General features: G+C 51.9%; 10 protein-coding genes across 10 annotated transcripts; 5 read left to right on the top strand and 5 right to left on the bottom strand.

Moving 5' to 3' along the window:
- Positions 1 to 79: 79 nt before the first annotated feature.
- On the top strand, positions 80 to 1866 carry HO173_012003 (uncharacterized protein; the record flags this gene model as incomplete). Its single annotated transcript, XM_037313876.1, has 3 exons — positions 80 to 670; positions 725 to 1473; positions 1536 to 1866. 3 exons carry the CDS (start codon positions 80 to 82, stop codon positions 1864 to 1866), a joined length of 1671 nt encoding a protein of 556 aa, XP_037159276.1.
- A 1894-nt stretch (positions 1867 to 3760) lies between these two features.
- On the bottom strand, positions 3761 to 5815 carry HO173_012002 (uncharacterized protein; the record flags this gene model as incomplete). Its single annotated transcript, XM_037313875.1, has 2 exons — positions 3761 to 4801; positions 4847 to 5815. 2 exons carry the CDS (start codon positions 5813 to 5815, stop codon positions 3761 to 3763), a joined length of 2010 nt encoding a protein of 669 aa, XP_037159275.1.
- A 447-nt stretch (positions 5816 to 6262) lies between these two features.
- Positions 6263 to 8078, top strand: HO173_012001 (uncharacterized protein; the record flags this gene model as incomplete). Its single annotated transcript, XM_037313874.1, has 2 exons — positions 6263 to 6397; positions 6594 to 8078. 2 exons carry the CDS (start codon positions 6263 to 6265, stop codon positions 8076 to 8078), a joined length of 1620 nt encoding a protein of 539 aa, XP_037159274.1.
- A 1156-nt stretch (positions 8079 to 9234) lies between these two features.
- On the bottom strand, positions 9235 to 9705 carry HO173_012000 (uncharacterized protein; the record flags this gene model as incomplete). Its single annotated transcript, XM_037313873.1, has 3 exons — positions 9235 to 9295; positions 9350 to 9518; positions 9591 to 9705. The coding sequence occupies 3 exons, from the start codon at positions 9703 to 9705 to the stop codon at positions 9235 to 9237; spliced, it is 345 nt and encodes a 114-aa protein (XP_037159273.1).
- Positions 9706 to 9707: 2 nt separating this feature from the next.
- Positions 9708 to 10286, bottom strand: HO173_011999 (uncharacterized protein; the record flags this gene model as incomplete). The annotated part of the gene is made up of 1 exon (XM_037313872.1): positions 9708 to 10286. The coding sequence occupies one exon, from the start codon at positions 10284 to 10286 to the stop codon at positions 9708 to 9710; it is 579 nt and encodes a 192-aa protein (XP_037159272.1).
- A 440-nt stretch (positions 10287 to 10726) lies between these two features.
- On the bottom strand, positions 10727 to 11494 carry HO173_011998 (uncharacterized protein; the record flags this gene model as incomplete). Its single annotated transcript, XM_037313871.1, has 1 exon — positions 10727 to 11494. The coding sequence occupies one exon, from the start codon at positions 11492 to 11494 to the stop codon at positions 10727 to 10729; it is 768 nt and encodes a 255-aa protein (XP_037159271.1).
- Positions 11495 to 11515: 21 nt separating this feature from the next.
- Positions 11516 to 12046, bottom strand: HO173_011997 (uncharacterized protein; the record flags this gene model as incomplete). Its single annotated transcript, XM_037313870.1, has 1 exon — positions 11516 to 12046. One exon carries the CDS (start codon positions 12044 to 12046, stop codon positions 11516 to 11518), a length of 531 nt encoding a protein of 176 aa, XP_037159270.1.
- A 451-nt stretch (positions 12047 to 12497) lies between these two features.
- On the top strand, positions 12498 to 14097 carry HO173_011996 (uncharacterized protein; the record flags this gene model as incomplete). Its single annotated transcript, XM_037313869.1, has 3 exons — positions 12498 to 12611; positions 12661 to 13321; positions 13373 to 14097. 3 exons carry the CDS (start codon positions 12498 to 12500, stop codon positions 14095 to 14097), a joined length of 1500 nt encoding a protein of 499 aa, XP_037159269.1.
- Positions 14098 to 15305: 1208 nt separating this feature from the next.
- On the top strand, positions 15306 to 16177 carry HO173_011995 (uncharacterized protein; the record flags this gene model as incomplete). Its single annotated transcript, XM_037313868.1, has 2 exons — positions 15306 to 15392; positions 15458 to 16177. The coding sequence occupies 2 exons, from the start codon at positions 15306 to 15308 to the stop codon at positions 16175 to 16177; spliced, it is 807 nt and encodes a 268-aa protein (XP_037159268.1).
- A 2916-nt stretch (positions 16178 to 19093) lies between these two features.
- On the top strand, positions 19094 to 20020 carry HO173_011994 (uncharacterized protein; the record flags this gene model as incomplete). The annotated part of the gene is made up of 1 exon (XM_037313867.1): positions 19094 to 20020. The coding sequence occupies one exon, from the start codon at positions 19094 to 19096 to the stop codon at positions 20018 to 20020; it is 927 nt and encodes a 308-aa protein (XP_037159267.1).
- Position 20021: the final 1 nt, after the last annotated feature.

Raw genomic sequence — 20021 nt, 5'->3', positions numbered from 1 at the left:
AGCAACAACAAGCCAACCATCATCAATGGCAAACTCACGAAGGCTATGCATGCCGAGCCACGCAGCAATTTGCCTTCCAATGTCCACAGCATTGACGATTCCGCTACCAGTGGCTCCGCTTGGTCTGGCAATCGCTCAGGCAACTTGCCCTACACTGTTCGTGGCCCCTTCTATAGTTAAAACAAATCCCACGTGGAGTGAGTACGCTGGCGCAGCCTCGTCCTCCAAAGCGTCAACTGTGAGGCAACAATCCATCCCAAAACAAAGCTGGAATGAGTACGCCAGGCGAAGCCTCGTCCTCCAAAAGCAGCCAGCCTCAAACACAAGCCTCCAGGACATGCCGCCGCCTCATCTTCGCGGTAAGTCAACGGCAGCTACCCAAGCTCCCAAGCCAACACCACCCATGAATGCGGGCAAGCTTGCCAAATCTGCCAAACACGACAGCAAGGTTCCCTGCACCTACGAAGATTGCACCCGTGGGTTTACCAAGGAGACGGACATGAAAAGACACAAGGATGAAGACCACGAATGGTGCCGCCTCTGTAACGTGGACTGCGCCGATGACGTGGCATTGCTTGAGCACAAGGTCCAAAGCGACATGCACATTTGCTGTGATATCTGTGGCGAGGATTTTCGTAGTGATAGGGGCAAGGAGCGTCACATGAGGCAGGTGAGCTCGTGGTCTCGGTTCCAGTCTGTGGGAATCATTGACTGACACAAATAGAACCACGCCAAAATGCAAGAGGTCAAGTGCCCGGCTTGTCATATTGCCTTCGACAAGGGCTCTGCTTTGATCGATCACATATACAACAACCGATGCCGCGATCGCCGCGGCTTCATTGCGGAGAAAGTCAACCAGAATATCATCAGAGAATATCGAGCTGCCGCAGCGTTGCACTTGGATGCCATCTCTAACCAGCCCAGTACCATAGGCGCAGAAATCGCCGCGATGCAACCTCAGTCGGAGAGAGGTACATCTTTCGTCGATAATTCCGAGGGTGGTGTACGTTTGAACCTCATGGACGACTATATACCATACGGTCATCTCACTGCTCGGGCTTTGAGCCGTGCTGAAGACTTAGACCTAGGCGATGTTGAGTCAACAATTGCGTCCAATGGAGCAGAACGACCGACCTTTGACGATGACGAGCCCGGGCTACCCACCAGTTCTGGAGACACGAGCAAGAGCAACGTCCCGGGGGGCGGTGTCATTGAAGGCTTGCAGGCTTTACGAATAGAACCTTCCACCGCAGTTCCTTCAGGGAAGCAAGCCTGGGCTGCGAAGCTCTTTCCGGGAGCCAAAACGACGCCAGTGACAGGAGGGTGGACTGCTCCTACGACACCCGACTATCGTAAGAATATCTTGCCGTCGGAATCTGGTACAGAACACCGGATCCGTACAGATTGGGACAATTTAGCACTGGAGCGTGATCCCGCGGATGATACGTATCACTGTCCTTTCTCCAAATGCCTGTACGTTTTGAGGGGGTCTAATTGATTCCTTCTGCCATTTTGCGGTAGCTGATAATCACCAGACAAACCTACAACGACCTGGTCAAATTGAAGGTGCATTTGTCCTCGGGCTTCCACCAGGGAACGGACCATCGTTGCTTGAGATGCCTCAAAATATTCAAGTCGCCAGCGGCACTTACAGCCCACATGGAATCCAACAGTGAGCGCTGCAAGATACGTGAGACGCAGGCGTACGGTCATGTCCTCCACGTTGTCTCAGGTGGTTTCTTGAAAGTGACCGGGAGGCATGCCGATGGATCGCTGAAAGTCGAGGCTCCAACGATGGAGGAGATAGAGGAGCAGATGAAGAATCAGACTCTGCCTCCTCATCTCGATGAAGACTACCCCTGGTGATTGCCATGTTGTTGGGCAACAATCCCTTTGTTGATTGTGGGGAGAACTCATTCGGACGACAATCACCCCCAGCAATATCAAACATGCAGGCAGCAAGCCTCTGCAGCATGGCTTTGCTCAGACAACATCTTTTCATATCGGCAGCATCATTACAGGCGACACCCATGGTTGATTTTCCAAAAGTTCGGCATGCTTCCCTAACGTCGAGAAGGAAATGTGGCATACAACCTTCACAAAAGCGATCAGCATGGGCTTCGGCACCAGAAGCGGCAAGATATCGGGGGCAGCTGCCAGTCATTCTTCACTTTTCATTTTCAATAGGCTCAGCATCACACCAGGAGCATAGATAGAAAAAGCGTACATACATATCACGAACGTCCCCAGACCAGCGCCTACGCAATGCTCCCCGACTCTCCTGGTATGCGAGTAAAACAATCTCCCCCTCGCCGCAAGTATCATCCCCCCCTCTTCACCCACCCATCCCCAACTACTCTTCCTTTCCCCTCCCCCCCCCCCCCCCCCCTCCCCCAAACCCCGGAAACACCTCCCGCACCTGCCCCATAATAATACCCCCATACCCCTTCCCCCCGCCCCAAGTCCTCCCTCTCCCGCTCCAGCCGCCGCCCCTGCCACCCGGGCCTCTCATCCCCCATCCACAACCTCCCCGCCAGCCCCTTCACCCCCTCCCCCTTTCCCCTTTTTCTTCCCCCTCCCTCCCCCCCTTTCCCCTTTTCCCCCCTCCCTCCCCCTCCGCCCGCCCCCACGGCATCTTCCCCGCGCCCCCGTCCCGAAGGCCAGCTCCTCCGCCGATACGACCATCGTTCCCGCGAGCGAGAAGGTGTACAGGTCCAGTTTCCGGGGGGGCAGCAGGAGCAGGACGGGGCAGGCGAGGAGGAGGGTTAGGAAGATGGGGCGGAGGGGGGTCGGGGTTGGGGTCGGCGTGGGGTTGGGGGTGGGGGTTGGGTGGTCATTTTGTGGCGTTCGGGGGTGGGGGGTGGGGGTGGATGGGGAGGTGGTGAGATGGGTGTGTTGAGGGTTTGGAGCTGTGAGGGGGAGGTTTGCGCGTTGGGGGGGCTGGGGTGGGATGCGCAGGTGGAGTGAGGGGTTGTGGGTTCGGTTGAATGGTTGTTGGTGTTTGGTTTGGTTTGGTTTGGCGACTCGACTCGACTCCCCTTGGTTACGGGCGTGGATGGATCGGGTGGTTGTGATTGTGGAGAGGAGAGGAGAGGAGAGTGGAGTTAGGTGGACCGGTCGGTATGGAAGAAAAGGGTTGCCGGGCGGGGATCGAGCGATCGACTGAGTGAACGAGTGAATGATGCTACAACAGGATGAAGTTCATGAAATCATGATCGCTACCAAACTTCCACGCCCTTCTCCACCTGTTTTATGTTATAATACATATTAAGATATGAAAATAGGAACAATTTTATTCGTTCCGTGACACTTTGGCCGAGTGGTTAAGGCGACAGACTCGAATTTTCTCCATTCTCGACATCTGTTTCATTCGTGAGCGCAGGTAGGTCGCACCCCATGAATCACCATGGGAAAATTTCGAGGCTAATTCGTCACAGGTTCAAATCCTGCAGGTGTCGATTTTGTTTTTGTCAATTTCTTTTTGCCCAGGCGCAGCGATCTTGGAGGGTTTGTGTGTGGGGGTGGGGGTTGGGGGGGAAATTTGACCAGAGGCGAGATATCTTGGGAACGGGCGGATGGAAGACATGGGTGGGCTACGAGAGGAAGAGCGTGCTGATGTGAAAGGATATTCCTACAAGGGATCCGAAAAATCATGCTCGGAGCGCAGGGGAAAGGGGAAGATCCCAGAGGCAATTCGAAATTTGACATTCACTCCTATCTGTGATTATCCACGCCATCGTCACCTATCGAAACACACCAATCAAGCTTCCAGGTCCTTCATTCCAACTTTCGAAAGTGCATGCTGAGCCTGCCCCACTGCCATCTCCATAAGCTCCATAACTAAAAACCCGTCGTTCCTTCCTTGCTCATCTCCATACTCCAATTCGTCGTTTGAGAGGCTACTCTGAAATTTCTTCGCAGCTTGCAATAGGGAGTCCAGAAACCTGGGTAATTCGTTCTGCTTCGCTACTTCAGCCATTTGTAGACGGCTAGATAGTGTGGTAGACGAGAGGAGTAGATAGAGAAGGTTGAGGACAGCGAGATAGAACGGCTGATGTGCCTGAAACGTGGCATAGCTGCCCGTAATAGATTGGCCTTCCATAAGCTTCTCCGGGTTCGGAAAGATGAACGGTGCAAGGCTGTTCAGCGCAGCGGATGTTGCGAATATTGAATCCTCTGCATCCGGCTTGTCCTTGCTCCGTTCAGCTTTCTCAGCCGCAAGTATCTCATCCTTCAACCAGCCGATGGCGCTTGCTTTGAGATTTTCGAAGGGGCAGTGCTCCAGTGTATCTCGTATGAATGCCAGACGGGAGTCTTCTGAAGGATTGAGATGGAGTATCGTTGATGTCAGGAGGTGGGCATGGTATCGTAGGACAGGAGATGGCATATTTGCGGAAAGCAGAGAAAGTCGTTGGAGAACATTGTTGAAAACGTGGTCATTATCAGCTCCCGCCGGGACATTTGGTTGCGGATTTATGATGAGGAAACCTAGGAAGAGGACTGCATCGATGAGTGGTTCTGATTCTGCCCCAGTACTGCCAGTCGCCGAATCACCGAGCGAGCTTGCGAGTATGCCTGCGAAGTCTGGAACGAGGCTTAAAGATGGCAAAGATGCTGGAGCGTCGAAAAGGGTGGATGAGGCTGCCATTGTTGCCAAGATGAACATCGAGCCTGTCTTCGACAAGGGAACGTCAGATGCGGAAGATGGGAGCTCCTGCTCTTCATCCAAGTCTAATTCATCTGGCTTTGTGATGGTCGAGAGCAATCCTTCTGCACCAAGCTTGAGGTCTCGAGCGAGTGACTGCAATCGTCAGCGATCTTCTCCGGCAAAGTTCACAAGACTTACCAGGATATGGCCCGTGATCGTGTCTCGTTCATGCAGATGCTCTTCCTCCGCGAACAGACTACCGTACGTCCGCCGTCCCGGAATGATTTTCTCAGGATGTAGCTCCTCTTGATATCTGCTAGACCAGGCCAGACCCGGGACATCCTCATCCAGCGCAGTTGAACTCATGTAGGCTTCGGTAACGTAGGTAAGGAAGGACTGCAACAGTCGAGACTGCAAACCTTTCTCGTCCACCCCCAAAGCTTCGTCTTGGCCTTCCGGATCAGGCGCAGATACAGGAGTTGCTTGTGTAGGTATCATGACGCTACTCTTTCGAGGCGGCAACTTAGGCCTCCTGGTTCCAGACAGAGCCTTGATGAATCCTAACACGGCTTCTGTTGCTTCCGTAGTCCTAGCTACTTGCGAGTAGGCTGGTAGAATGGCCTGTAAGGATGTCGATAGGAAGCGACTTGGGTATTTGGTCTTGATGCGCGGGTGGAGAACTGAAAGCATCTCGAGTAAAGCTGTGAACTTGACGCCCTTTGATGGAGGCCTAGACGGCCCTTCAGAAGTCGTGAATTTCGCAGCCACATTCTCGCCATCTTGAACATCATCCTCATGTGCATCGTCTTCACTTACTCCAGGCTCTTTCAGCTTTTCTAATTCCTCAATGTTCTCACTCTCCTCTTCGCCCTCCGCTTCCTCTTCTTCTCCAAATGCTTCCAAGAGTTCAGTCACCTTTAACACCACCTCCCTCGGATTGCCCAAGCGTGCTACATCCTGTATACATTGATGTGACGCAGGAAGCAGGGGAAGCAACAAGTGGACCAGATCCCATCCAATGTTGGCAGTAAGTGTGGTGTCTTGAAGGATGTCGTGTAGAGTAGGGAGCTGCTCGGCCGTGAGATTGTACTCGAGGATGGTGAGGTAGGAGAGGTAGTCTGTCTCTGGTGGCAACGCCTTGAGCAGTGGGTTCTCGCTGTCTGCCATTTTGACGAAGGGGGCATTGAGTTTGGGAAAATGAGGAGGTCAACATGTGACTAGGCCTTAAGGGGTGAAAATAAGCGAACCAATCAAGTCGTTATCAGTACTTTACCACAGAGATATGCCAAGCCAGGCGGAAACGGAAGCTGACCGGATTCTATATTATTAGTGTGGGACTCTCGGGGCACAATTATTCAACGGCAAATCAAACGGCTTAGAGATAGCGACGGCATTGCTATCGTCAGCTACAAAATGTATACCCTCAGTATCACAATGTTTGACCTTTCTTTTTGTTGCAATTGCAATAGTGATTTCGAAGAGTGTTCCAGGCCTCCTGCAGTCTACTCTTGAACCTGCATCAGATCATTACTTGTACTTCCACATTGTCCGAGCGTTGAGCAGCTTAAGATAGCTTTGAGGCCAACAGATTATATTATACTACTCTACTACGGTATGGACAACGAATTAGATCCAGGACCCTCCATCAAAGGTCAGGATGAGGATCGCCTTGCAGAACTAGGGTACAAGCAAGAGCTAAAGCGCAATTGGTCACTGCTACACAACTTTGGTGTCTCCTTCTCCATCATTGTAAGATTCTAGCTTTTCTATTCTCTTTCTGACCCTATCTGCGACTGCATGACATTATACCCTCATTCCTGTTAGTAACAATGCTGCGAACCAAGACAAGAGGCACCGAAAGCTTCGTTGAGGTCTTGTTGGACGGATTGTCGCATTGGTGCATTATCAGGAGCATCGATCGATCATCCAACTGACCAGCATCTAGAGCATCATCACCGGGATCACTACTTTGTTCGAGTATGGACTGTCTACAGGTGGACCAGGCGTCATGTCCGTCGGTTGGATCGTCGTCTGCTTTTTCACCTTCTTCGTCGCCCTCGGTATGGCGGAGATCGTATCTGCCATTCCCACCAGCGGAGGTCCCTACTTCTGGGCTGCCATCTTAGCCCCAGATGACAAGTCAGCTTTTTACTCTTGGATCACAGGCTGGTTCAATCTGCTCGGCCAGGTTGCGGTAACGACTGGCATCACATTCGGCTGTGCAGAACTCATTTCCACAACTGCAACTATAGGTACCAGCTACACGGCAACTGCAGGCAAGACGATTGGAATCTATGCCGCTCTTCTGATATCGCATGCACTTACCAACAGCTTCGGCGTTTCTTTCCTCCGATATCTCAACAACACGTCTATCCTTCTCCACTCGGTTGGAGTTACATGTTTCGCCATTGCCATATTGTCTAAAGCACCAATCCACCAGTCGGCCAAGGCAGTCTTCGCTACCTTCTACGATGGAACAGGAGAGACCCCGTCGCCCGGTTGGAGCGTGCGAGCCTCACCTGCTTATGTTGCCGTATGTGGTGTTTTAATGGCACAGTATACCATCACTGGTTTCGACGCTTCCGCCCACTTGTCCGAGGAAACAAACAACGCAGCATGGAATGCACCGCTTGGGGTGCTCATGTCCGTAGGAGTGTCGGCAGTCTTCGGCTTCTTCCTCCTCATTTCGCTCCTCTTTTGCATCCAAGATTTTGCAACTACCGTCGACAGTTCAGTCGGCCAGCCAGTAACGCAGATCTTGATTGATATTTTCGGGGACAAAGGTGCTATCGCTCTGATGACCCTCATCATAGTGTGTGTTTGGCACGCTGGGCTTTTCTCCATGACTTCGAATTCTCGAATGATGTTCGGCTTCGCTCGCGACCGCGGCTTACCTCCATTCTTTACTACAGTGGATGCGAGGTTTGAGGCACCCATCAGGACAATCTGCTTGGCAGCCTTTCTTGCATTCCTACTTGCCATACCTTCGCTTGGCTCCAGTGTTGCGTTCTCGGCGGCTACGTCTATCGCCACCATTGGGCTATACCTGTCATATGGCCTTCCCATCCTGATCGGTCTCATCTATCCAGCCAATTTCAAAAAGGGCCCATTCAACTTGCGTGCTGCGTCACGACCTATAGCCGCTGTGGCCTGCCTATACATTGGCTTTATCACTATCGTGTTCTGTTTGCCAGAGCTAAATCCTGTCAACAGCCAAACATTGAATTACACACCTGTTGCCGTCGGAATCGTAGCTCTATGGGCTTTCGGTAGCTGGTTCTTGTGGGCGCGGAAGTGGTTTACTGGACCCATCAGGCAGATCGAAGCGGAAAGAATGGGCATCCCGGTCATTGAAGATCCTGCAGCCTTTGACAAATACGAGCGTGACGGGAAGACGGATGGGAACGTGAGCATTAAGGCTCCACTGTAGGTTACAAGAGCCATTTTTGACTTTCGCTACATATTTGGCCGTATATCATATCTATCCGTAGCCGATCCGACTCCACGGCGTCTCTGAACCATTACCGTCCCCTTTAGCAGCACGCCAGATAGCGCTCTCCTTTTCCTGATACATCGTTGACTCGGACCAAGTTTTCAGCCGAGCATCCGCTCCACGCAAAGCACACGGTTCCCAAACATCTCACAGCTGAGAAACCCGGGCGATCCTGATATCCTTTCGGCATGGCTTCAGTCGGCCATCAGCATCTTCCACGTGGATCTGCACCAGCGACGCCGCCGCGCGAAGTCTTCTTGACGGCAGCATGCGAGCGAAAGAGCCCTCAAGTGAATCAAAGGACCCCTGCCCTTCCCACGCGAACGCTCCTTTCCCCCCATTCTCCCTCGTCTTCCTCCGTCCCCACGCGTTCCCTTCTACACCCTAGAAGCGAAAAGAATCAAACAATATCTCCGTTTGTGTCTCCCCAATCTCCACCATCGTACCCCCATCCCGTCCCGACGATCCCCCTCCATCTCACCACCTGACATCTTTCTCCCCCTTTCCTCTCCTCCCGTCCCCTTCCCCCACCTCCAAACCCAAATGCATCACCCCCCCCATCGACCTCCCCACCGCCCGCGACAGGACCCGCCCCCTCCCCCTCCCCCTCCCCCGCCGCGGGCTACTACACCTCGCCCTCGAGCTCGAACCGCGGCTCCTGCGTCATATCCCTCGTGGAAGGCCGTGCGAAGAAGATGGCATGGTCTGGTCTGGTGGGAGGTGAGCGGCTAGCGCAACGGTGTGCTGCTTGGCGGGGAGGGGGGGGGGTTGGTGGTTACGGTGTTTGGGAAAAAGGGGGGGGGGAGGGTGATGATGTAGGGTGGGGTTGGGAAGGGGGTCGTGTGGCGCTTTTTGGGGGAGATGTGGGGTGGGGTGGGGTTGTTGATGTGGGTGTGTTGTGATACTACATGCTAAGCTTTGCATTTCCGAACTTGGGCCTGTGTGTGATCTTTGTTCGTGCGCTCGTGGGAACGGTGTTAGGGTTCTTGTGGGCGGGGGAGAAAGAAGGGGAAGAGGTTGAATCGGATCGCATTGGTTGCTCCTTGAAGAGCCCGCGTGACACGTCAGACGGCCCCGTAGCCGACTTTCCCCATCACGGCTCCCTTCTCACTTTCTCCGTCAATTCGAGAAGCCTTTTCCTATCATTACTCTCCCTTGGAAGCGTGTCAGCACGCCCCACGCAAGGAGCAGTATCAGGGGTGGCATACCGGCTTGAAAGGACGCCGTAGCTCTTGTAGGCCCCGGCCTTGGGGGCGTTGAACCCCCAGCTGAATGGGTGGGCGGTGGAGTTCCAGCCGGCCAATGCGGCATCTCTGTCGATGCGTTTGCTGTTGGGCTTGAGGTTCGTTTTCATGATCTCCCGAATCTCTCTTGCGCCTATCACATCATGAGGTTAGAGCGTGGTCTTGCGTCATTGCCAGTGGTAGGGAGAATGGGGGTAGCACTGACGATCGTGCTTGAATGTCCACTCTGCCTTCATTTCTGCTGATAGCTGAGCAGGGGGGGTCGTCGGGAACTCTTGCTTCTTTTGTAGTCGAAGACCCTTTGCGACTGGGTCATTCATCTTCACATCCTCATCGTGTGCCTCAGAAGTAGAATCCTCATCCACGAGCTCAGTGCTTCCCTCGTCCTCGCTCGTGGACCTGAGACCTTCCTCTTCCTGGTTACCGGCAAACCACACAGGCCCAGTACCACCCTCGCCAGCATCCCCGGGCTCATTGCTTCCCTCATGATAGAGCTCGGCAAGATCAGATGCGTCGCTATTTGTGTCATTTTGTCGCTGCCATGAGTAGAAGCCTCGCTATCCGTGTCGTTGCCAAGGTCAGATACCTCGCTATCAGTGTCGTTGCCAGCTAAACGGATGTATGTTTCGAGCGTCTTGATGGACCCAGAGTCATCCAAGAGCATACAAATGTGAATTGCAGATACATTCAAGAATGTAGAGAGTGAACGATGTCGATCACAGAATGTCAAGAGATGAGTTACAAGCCGCATGATGTCGATGAACTGGGTATTACACAGCTTGCACGACCATGGTCCACCAAGGTTTTCGGTTTCTTGCTTTATGGATTGGATGATAGACATCTCGAATTGGTTCAAGTTGATGAAGTGAGGCTGGATGGATGGGCTTTGTGACGGTGACATTGCTGCACTCATGGGATTAACATCTATCAATAGCTGACATAGTAAGGTCATATACCGTGATAGCTTGTCGTGAGATTCATGATGTCCAATGAAATTGAGACCACCTTGAGTGCAAGACAAGATAGGAAGAGACGTGACGAAAGGCTCCTTTGTATATAACTGGTGTTGACACTAGCTATCCATTATGTCGCCGAGATACTAGCCATCTATAGTGTCTCGGCGACAACAACGACGACATCACTAGAGTGAAGGTACAGCACATGTTTATATATAACGGAACAAGGAGCTTGTTACCCCGAGATCCACGATCTCTTTACAGTACGACCCCTTCTTGATTAGCATTCAGGTATTAAGCTCCTGCAACGTCAGGACCAGGTAAACATTCAGCAAGTCTTACAACATATTCCAAGGTTTCCATGGAGTTACACGCCCTCGGAATGTCACCAATTTGCTTCAACAGCAAAAGACATCATCTCATAAGGCAGAGCAGAGGGAATCAGGTCGTACAATAGCCGTAAGATAGCTTTACTAGCCCACAGAGAGCGCTCTGGCGTTAAATCCATTGGCGCAGAGAACACCATTCTTAGATGCCGCACATCCGCCGGCGTAGTGCTATCGCTTGTGATGGGTTCTGGCGCCGTCTTGATGGAAGAGAGATTGGCAGGAATCTTGAACAGCCTCCGGATACCAGTCTCCACCGCAACGACATACAACTCTTTGCCATCGTCACTCCAAGCTACACTGTAGGGTGACAAGTGCCAGTCTTTCTCACTCTGCTGCGTGGGCATATTGTCAATGGCCGTATGAGCTCGAAAGTCACGGATGTTGTCAACCACGATCACTCGTTTCCTGTCATTGGAGTCTGCAAGCTCGCGCCTTTTCAGAAACGCTACAGAGTTACCGCTTGGAGAGAATACCGGGTTGGAGCTCCGCCCTCCGAAGCCTTTTATGTTGATGATCTGAGGTCTTGGCCTTGACATTTCAGTAAAGGTCTTGAGAGGAATGTAGTAGACATTGAGACTGGCAGGCTGGGTTGTACAGCTCGGTCCATCTTTTGCAAGAAAGACAATACCACTTGTGGAAATATCGAAGTCGGTCGAATGTCCAAACGGAGAGCGAAGAGGTGATTCCAAACCTGTGCCTCTCAGAGCAGTGACGAACCTCGTTGGAGAGGTTATGTATTTCAGCTCTGCTGTGCTGCTGCTCATCGCCTTCTTTCGAAGCGTGGTTTACCATATCGCATTTTGTATCTCGCTGGTCGATCCTTCTGTGTCATGGTTGTAAAGACTGCCGTTCGATGTGGCGGAGCAAGCCACAGCTATTGCTATGTCGTCGTACTGGCCGTGAAGCCTGTGCAGCTTGAGATGGGACGCCTTCGCGCTGATCCTGCGGGCGCAATAGCCACTCCCTCGTTGCGTACACGAAGACCCCACCGAGGCTCTCTTCGATAACGTTTTGAAATTCACATAATTCTGACCTGCATCTTCTGCGTCCGCAATCCAGAATTCCGTTGCTCCAAAATCTACGTCCTTCAGCCAAAGCACCAAGTCCCCCTTTCCAAGCCATTTGGCTTCCGTATCTCGTGGATCTTCGGAGAAGAGGTTTGAGGTCCCGGTGAGGAGATCTATGATCCTGATCTCAGTAATATTTGCATGGCTCCCGGGTGTCTGTGTATCGACGGTGTAGATTGCTTCGGTGCCTTGCTTGTTCGGGATGGCGGCCGAGCGACGAGAAAAAGATGGTATGAAGCTTAGAACCATTAGAAGCTTTGTACTATGGGCATTGTGGGATCAAAGGCTCACCTGGTTGTAGAAGCTGCATGCCCGCTAAGATTATTACTTGTTCACTCAAGCCTTCCGACAGCAGGACAATGATCGAGCAGCTTTGATGGTACCAGGTATATAGTTCCTGATTGTTCTAGCGGAGCAGCCGCTGATGCTGGTGATGCCGTTAGTCACATTGCGCTGGTCAGTTCACACCATGCAATGTGAAAAATGACGCTGGTAGCCTACTGCACGTGGGGAAGTCGGGAAAAGTTGCCACGGGAAAAGCGCCGCTCCATAACCAAACGAACCAACATCTTTTCCACGTCTATAACATTATTTACAGCTTGCTCAATGGAAGATCAATCTCGAAATCACGGTAAACAACAACAACAACAACAACCACCTTTGTGATTCTCGACGTCCCCCCTCAACAGTGCGTACCAAGATGGCGCGCGAAGGGGAGCCCTTACACCGGTCTCTGATCAGAGACACTACAGCATACTTATCCTATATCTTACTAGTTGTTGCTCTTGGGCCCCTTCAGTTCGGCTTCCATCTGGTATCAATCCTTCCCTGGCCAATGCTCTGCAACAGCTAACACTACCTAGGCCGAGCTCAATGCTCCTCAGAATGTCATCACCTGCGAAAAGAAGAGCATCAACAGCGCCGCCCTACATCCCGAGCTCCCTCAATGTATCCCTATGAACACTGATCAATTCGCCGTCGTCTCTTCGATCTATACCCTCGGCGGACTTCTCGGAGCTCTCGCCGCGGGCCCATTGTGCAACAAATTTGGACGACTGCTCACCATGCGCCTTACAACGATCTTCTTCGTCATAGGCCCTGTATTCGAGAGTGCTGCTCCTAGCATTAGTCTCCTAGCCTTTGGAAGAGTACTCTCCGGAGTTGCATCAGGCTCAGCAGTCGTCGTCGTGCCAATCTACATCTCGGAGGTTGCACCGCCAAAAGAGAAGGGGTTGTTTGGAGCTTTGACGCAGATAATGGTTAATATGGGCATCGTGATTGCGCAAGTCTTGGGGTACTTCTTAAGCAAGGACGGTCTATGGAGAATCATTCTGGCCGTCGCCGGGGGCATCGGGCTCTTCCAATTGCTTGCGTTGTCACTGGTCCCGGAAAGTCCAAAGTGGCTGGCTGAGAACAGGAATCCGCAGCATGCGCGGCATATCTTGCGAAAAATGAGAGGGCAAAAAGCGGACCTGGATGAGGAAGTCAAGGCATGGAATATTGACAGCAGTCGAGAAGATATCGGTGCATCTCTCATGACATAGTCTATAAAAATCACTAGCTAACGATTCTCAGCGGAAGAGGAATCGCTGCTCAGCGCGCCGGCTGGCTCACATCCTTCTCAAAATCCTGACGCTGCCTCAGAGACAGTTGGCATCTTCAGTGCTTTCATGCACCCGAGCTACCGGCCGGCCATCATCGCAGTCGTTGCCGTAATGGTCACGCAGCAGCTGACAGGTATCAACAGTATCGTCATGTACTCCGTCAGCCTACTATCCGCCCTTTTACCCACGAAGGCCGCCCTGCTCACAGTTGCCATCTCCGCATTGAATCTCGTCATCACCACTCTCTGCGCGCCTCTTTCTGACAAGATTGGGCGCAAGACCTGTATTCTTCTGAGTATAGCTGGTATGGGTACCAGCTCTATCTTGCTAGCGATTGGTATTGGCGAAGGCGTCAAGATACTCGCCGCCATCGCCACGCTCCTTTTTGTAGCCTCCTTCGCCGTAGGCTTGGGGCCAGTCCCTTTCATACTCGCCAACGAGCTTGTGGGCCCGGAAGCAGTGGGCGCAACCCAGAGTTGGGCTCTGGCAGCAAATTGGCTAGCTACATTCATTGTCTCGCAATTCTTTCCAATCCTGAACAAAGCTATGGGCGAGAAAGGACGGATCTACTATGTATTTGCAGGGCTGGCCTTGGTGCTGGGTGCTTTCATTGCCTGGTGGGTACCAGAAACCAAGGGAAAGAGCGGAGCAGATGAAGTTTGGGGAAAAAAAGAAGCTCGGCAACGGGTCGAATGAAAGTAAAGTATTCTTTGAAAATGGAACCGGGATAAGGCGTCAACACTGGGATCGGACAGTGATTGTTTTTGTACAAACAAGGCTTTGGGCTGCCGAATTTTGGATATGTCAAGTAAGGAGGCAATGTAGGTGGCAGTACCTGGCGGTTACAACCCACGAAATCGTGAATTTCCAGGCTTGTGGACTACATAAAACTGCTGACCATTTTTCACGTATCAGGCAAGTTGTCAGAATAAGCGGCAAGCCTGTCATTTAACTTGTGAAATATCTGAACCGTCATTAATGTTTGGGGATTGAGCCTCTCGGACTCTATAAGCTCGAGCAGAACTAGTATTCATTCGTCTAAAACTCTTGGGCTTAGGTACGTATCTATGGCAATATTGTCCTTGTTGCACGCGCTTTTATGCCAAAGGCCTTTTCGCTGATTTCTGTCATCCGAGCAATCCTGTGTTAGCATAAAGCTTTTTGAGCTGTATGGTTAATCATTGATGTACACACTGCAGGGCCTTGCTGCCCTCCTACTGCTGCCCTCTTCCCCGCTCGGTGTTGTGCGGTGACGTCTGTCTACATACAATGCTGGCAACCGTTTGCGCGAAATATGTGTTTTTCGACACAAGATTGTCCGTCCCAATCTGCCATCTCGGGGGATATAGCTACGCTTGGTCTCAACTGAAAGCCTAGCTACTAAGATAAAGGCTCAAGAATGTTTTAGAAGAAGTCTTAAGCAGTTTCACTGCTTTCGTAACCTCACATTCGCTCTTCACTTGCGTCGGCCTCCTCCTCTGCTACCTCCTAGGTAACAATTGCGGGAAATCCATGTCGCACATACAAGGCCCCGCAATCGCCTCCCGCACGGGGTCCTGGCGACTGAGGGACGTTCGCCGAGAGTCTGGACATCTTACTCACATCGAATTGCACCAGCAGTATGGGCCTCTGGTGCGGACAGGGCCCAACCACATTCCGTTCGTGACCCAAAGGCTATACGAATCACATGTGGCTCGAAAAGTGGATTTATCGAAGTGCGAAATGCAGGCCGCTGTGGTCAGGAATAGGCTGATCTTTGAATCTAGACGGCATTCAATTCCGTCAGTTCCGTAACATGACTGAAAAGACCGTAGATGGATCTGTTCTCTACTAGAAATGAAGCTTATCATCGAGACCAGATGTGACTGGTTGCCAGCGCTTATAGTATGAGTTCGTTGCTGGAAATGGAGGATGCAGTGGACTCTTGCTCAGGTCTACTCACAAAGCGACTTGACGAATTCGCAACAGCTGGCAATGTTTTTGATCTCGGAGTAAGTACACTCGTCCCAGTCTTCGACAGAATTCCATTGTACGCTGAGACTGCTACCAGTCCTAGCTCCAATATCATGCCTTCGACGTTGTCGGCGAGCTCACTTTCGACGAGAAGGTCGGCTTCCTCGAACAAGGCATTGACGTGGACGGTATAATGGAAACAATGGCAGGAATTTTTGGATACTCCATCCAATGCGGTCAATTACCCTACATGCATAGATTCTTGCTTGGCAACCCTCTCATTCTCTTCCTGATTCTTTCCATGGAATCTTGGGATCAAGTCTTAAACTTCACACTAAAAGCCATCAACTCTCGGGGTACACCAAATCGCAACGGCGAATTGACCACCACCGAAAGAGGCAAAGTAGGGAAGGATCAGCCGTCGAAGTGGATCGCAGCTAAAGAATCCAACCCAACCAGATTCAGTACTCGCGATATCGTTGTGCACACCTCCGCAAATGTCTCCGCAGGCAGCGACACAACTGCCATCGCTTTGCACGCCATCTCCTACAACCTCGTGCGCAACACGTCCACAATGGACAAGCTAGTCGCCGAAATCGACCAAGCGCAAGGGGAAGGCAAACTAGGAGATCCGACCAGCTATAAGGAAATCACGGCCCATTTGTCCCTACCTACAAGCCGTGATCAAAGAAGCAACGCGCATCCACCCCAGCGTCGGACTCCTGCTCGAGCGCCACATCCCACCAGCCGGCGTCAAGATCTGCAATCGGCATATCCCAGCTGGCAGGATCGTCGGCGTCAATGCGTGGTTCGTGCACCGTGACCCAGTTGTGTTCCCGGAGCCGGAAAAGGTTCCTTCCAGAGAGACGGATCGAGAGCGGGGCGGAGAGGTCGAAGGAGATGGAAGCTAGCTTCTTCGCTGTTGGGACGGGAAGTAAGGACGTGTACTAGGAAAAACTCCAGTTCGGTGGAAATATGTACGATTGTGCCGCTATTGTTGAGGACTCACAGCGTATCTTCGGTAGATCCGGAGAAGGATTGGGTGGTGCGTAACAAATGGTAAGTCATCTAGCCGAGTTGGCGCCCTGTTGCGTTTCACCATCAGCTCTGAATTTTTTCGTCGTTTTACCGATTATGATCGCCGCGAACGTGATACATGGAGGCAGTCTGCGTGGCTTGAACCACACTGCCTGTGTCCAACGGGCTTCATTTGCTAAACCAGTCTTTCTTCGTTGGAACTCAAGAGGCGAAAGGCACTTCCTTATATCACGGTGAAGAAGAGGGAATATCTCTATTAGAGTTGTGTTTTTTTGTTCTGAGCGAGCAATATTACTCTGTGCACTCCCCCTCTGCTTGTCTTTGTTCCTGGATATATACCCGTACTAACGTGTTGCAAAATCGAAGTCTTGTGAATGCCAGTTTCAAGAATGTTATCAGGAAAGTACCTCGTTCTCCAGAGGCTGATACTGCAGCGTGGTCCTGTCCTGATGTGCAGTGTGGTATAATCATTCACTGAAGGAAGAGTGCTTCCCAATAATGCCGTCAACAGAGAGGTTGTTAGCAGCTGATCAACCAATTCGCTTCTACGATCTCAGAAATCTCGCCGTCGAGCCCATCACCCAATTTCCGTTATTTGTATCCTTCCGCCATCTGCGAGTCTGGAATTCACCTTTCTCGATCAAGTCCTCAAACGCCTTCCATCCATCAGGATTAACCATGCTCGCAATTTTCTCTCTGACCTGCGCCTGAGCGTCATGTACCAACCACACCGTTGTGGCGTCATCACGCCGTAACCTTGTCAGAGCATCCTCTGATCCTCATCGCTTGAACTCCAGCACCTCTCCCCTGTCTCCAGTCTTCACGAGTCTCGTCCCTATCGCATGTGCTCGCACACATCTCAGCGTCTGCTCCCAGATGTCCTCGAGTCGCGGTTCCACGCACGAGACCCATGCGCTCCCTTGTTCTCGGCTCGCTGTTCCAGGTTTGACCAGCAGTCTAGATCCCATGAGCAGTTTCATGTGCCTTTCAATGCTTTCGAAGTCTGTAAGAGTTAGATCTGGCAGCCCAAATGTCAGCGTCCCGATCTGCATCCTTGATCTATTTCCCACATGGATTTCTGAGAAACACCTGCAGATATTTTCGACCGCAACCTCACGGTAGGTAAAACGTCTTCTTCGAGCCTCCGCGCAGGCCTGTTTGCAAGCGGCAAGGAGCGGGAAACCAGGAGGTTGGGAAGTTGAGGACGAATTCATCATCCTCGCCTCTGGAGAGATGTTTGTACACGCGAACCTACACACCTCGAAGCAGTCCGCGCTCTTCAGGGTTTCCGTCGGGCTCCGGGGCGTCAAGTTGTATCTCGTCCGGGACCAGGACAAACCGCATGATTATATCGCGGATCTCCGCTGGCGAACGAGAAGAAGCATATTGGGTGCTGACGCTCACGGCTGGAAAGTGTAAAGGTCTGCGATGTGCGGTGGACGTGTTCAAAGTGTCTGTGTGGGGTTCTGCTGGCTTGACCTATTTCGACGGTGATTGAACGTGGAGACCGAGGAGCTTGAAGATGTGGGGTACAAGAAATGTGATAACCTGATGATGTGGGAGGTATAAGGTATTTACGGAAAGTGTGCTCTATTGTGCGTGTCTTGGACAAGACCGATCGATAGTGTCAATGAGCCTCTTCGGCCATGGGTACAGGGCACTAGCTGCCCAGCCTCAGGTATCAGCCGATCTGCCGACCGGCCATGGTGCACAATAGCGCCGGGATCATTTCTAGAAGAGCAAAGCTGATTTAGACATCTTTGAGGAGAAGCACAACCATCTTTCTGGACGGTGTTCGCGGTGACGATACATAGTTGCTCTTTCGAGGCCCCGTCGACACTATTCACGTGAAACCCTACGTCTACTGCAAGTGCGACCGCCTCTTCGCCATACACGCTTCGTTATCGCCACAATTATTTGTCTCTCAACAACAGTCATTGACCTGACCACCAGTATCTTCTGGAACTTCACTCCGCATTTTCGTGTTTCCCTTACGTATCACCGTTACATTTCTTGAGACGAGATACTAGCCTTCAAGAACTCGATCGAAGCAACTCCTGCAAAGAAGATAACAAACCGTAAATGATCGAGTCAGGAAATTGTGAGATCAACACTATTAGAAACTAGCAGTTCTAGTGACCGATTCGGGCGGAGGGAGTCTGCTGGATGCAGGTGGATTGTGTAAGTACGTAACGAGTCTTTAGGCGTGCTATCCGAACAGTTCGGTTTCTAACAGCTAAGACACAGACAAGTTAATAGTCGAAGGAAGTTGCATTCATATCCTTCACGCCGTCCGCTTTTTATGTCTTTCATTGTCACAATTTTATCTTGACCCGAGCAAACTTATGCCATAACGGTGAAAGCAATCTAGCATTGTCCTACCTTAGACAACATAGCACCAGTAGATCTGATTTGTGGCAAATGTTGTCCATACGCTTGTTTCAAGATTGATGTGCTGCCCTATTGATGAAACTTGGCATGGTGGCAACGGGCCGGCTATTGAACACATCAACAAATGATTGGTCGAATGCACCACATTTAGACGTTAGCACCACACTTTCCTTATCACACCGCCCCTAGAATTTCGGTCTTCAGTACAAGGCATTTCAAATCCCTGTGTCTTCTTCTTCCTTTTACCTTTCAATATTCGAAAATCCGAAGACACTCTCTCACCTCCGAAACAACATACCCTTCTATCGCTATGTTGTATTCAAACCTTCTCAAAGGTCCCTTCAGCATAGCCCAAGATCCCACCGTCACCCACGTCGCGAGTATTCTCGCTACGATCGCCGTCGCAGACTACAAGAAACAACCGCCCGTGGGCTACTTCTCCTTGCCGGCGGAAATCAGAGACATGATCATGGAGCTTGTCTTTGTCCAAGGGTCAATGATTCTCGACTCCAAAAGTGCGGTCAAGCGCGAGCGCAAGGCTTCTCTGCTGCAGGGGGCGGTCCACCGCGTGATGAAGACCGTCGACAGACACGGCGGCCATGAGGACTCGAAGCCGCCACGTGTCCTTCAGCCTCCCGGCTTCCAATTCCTGGCCACGTGCAGGCAGGCTTGTGCGGAAGGCCACGCGGTTTTCTACTCTTCGAACGTCTTCGACCTGCTGCCGGGTCCGCTCTCGAATACGCTCCGCGGCTTGAAGGCCCTCCAGCCTCAGCATCTTGCGATCATCAAGAGGGTTGGATTGACAATAGGCTGGCTGGACCTGACGCCCGCAGTCCTCGAACACGTTCACCGGGAAATGCGAAGGCGCTATGGGGCTACGGTCACGGATGCGCCGAGTCTCGCGTATTCAATCGAATGGAGTACTCGGGTAGAATGGCGACTGAAGTGCCTGTGGAGGGCGAAACTGGACTTCATTCTAACTCAGTGGGAAGGATTGACGGTGCTCAAGATTACGAATGCGGAAAAGTCGCTCGAGTTCGACGCCGATGATGTGGCAAAGACCGTGGAGTTCCTTGGAGGGACGAACGGAGATATCTTCCGGTCGCTGGAGATCCGGGAGTTGGTCTGGCGGGCGAAGAGGCTCGTTCAGGAGGAGGTTCAGGACATGATCGAGACGGATGGCTGGAAGGCTCTCGAGGCGGAGGTCGAGAAGATCGCTTCCGGGATGAGCGATTGAT

Source organism: Letharia columbiana, assembly GCF_014066305.1.
Source record: "Letharia columbiana isolate WasteWater2 chromosome Unknown Sc0000071_s0, whole genome shotgun sequence".
Taxonomy (NCBI): domain Eukaryota; kingdom Fungi; phylum Ascomycota; class Lecanoromycetes; order Lecanorales; family Parmeliaceae; genus Letharia; species Letharia columbiana.
Note: the sequence above shows the minus strand (reverse complement) of the source record. Positions and strands in the feature narration are given on the sequence as shown.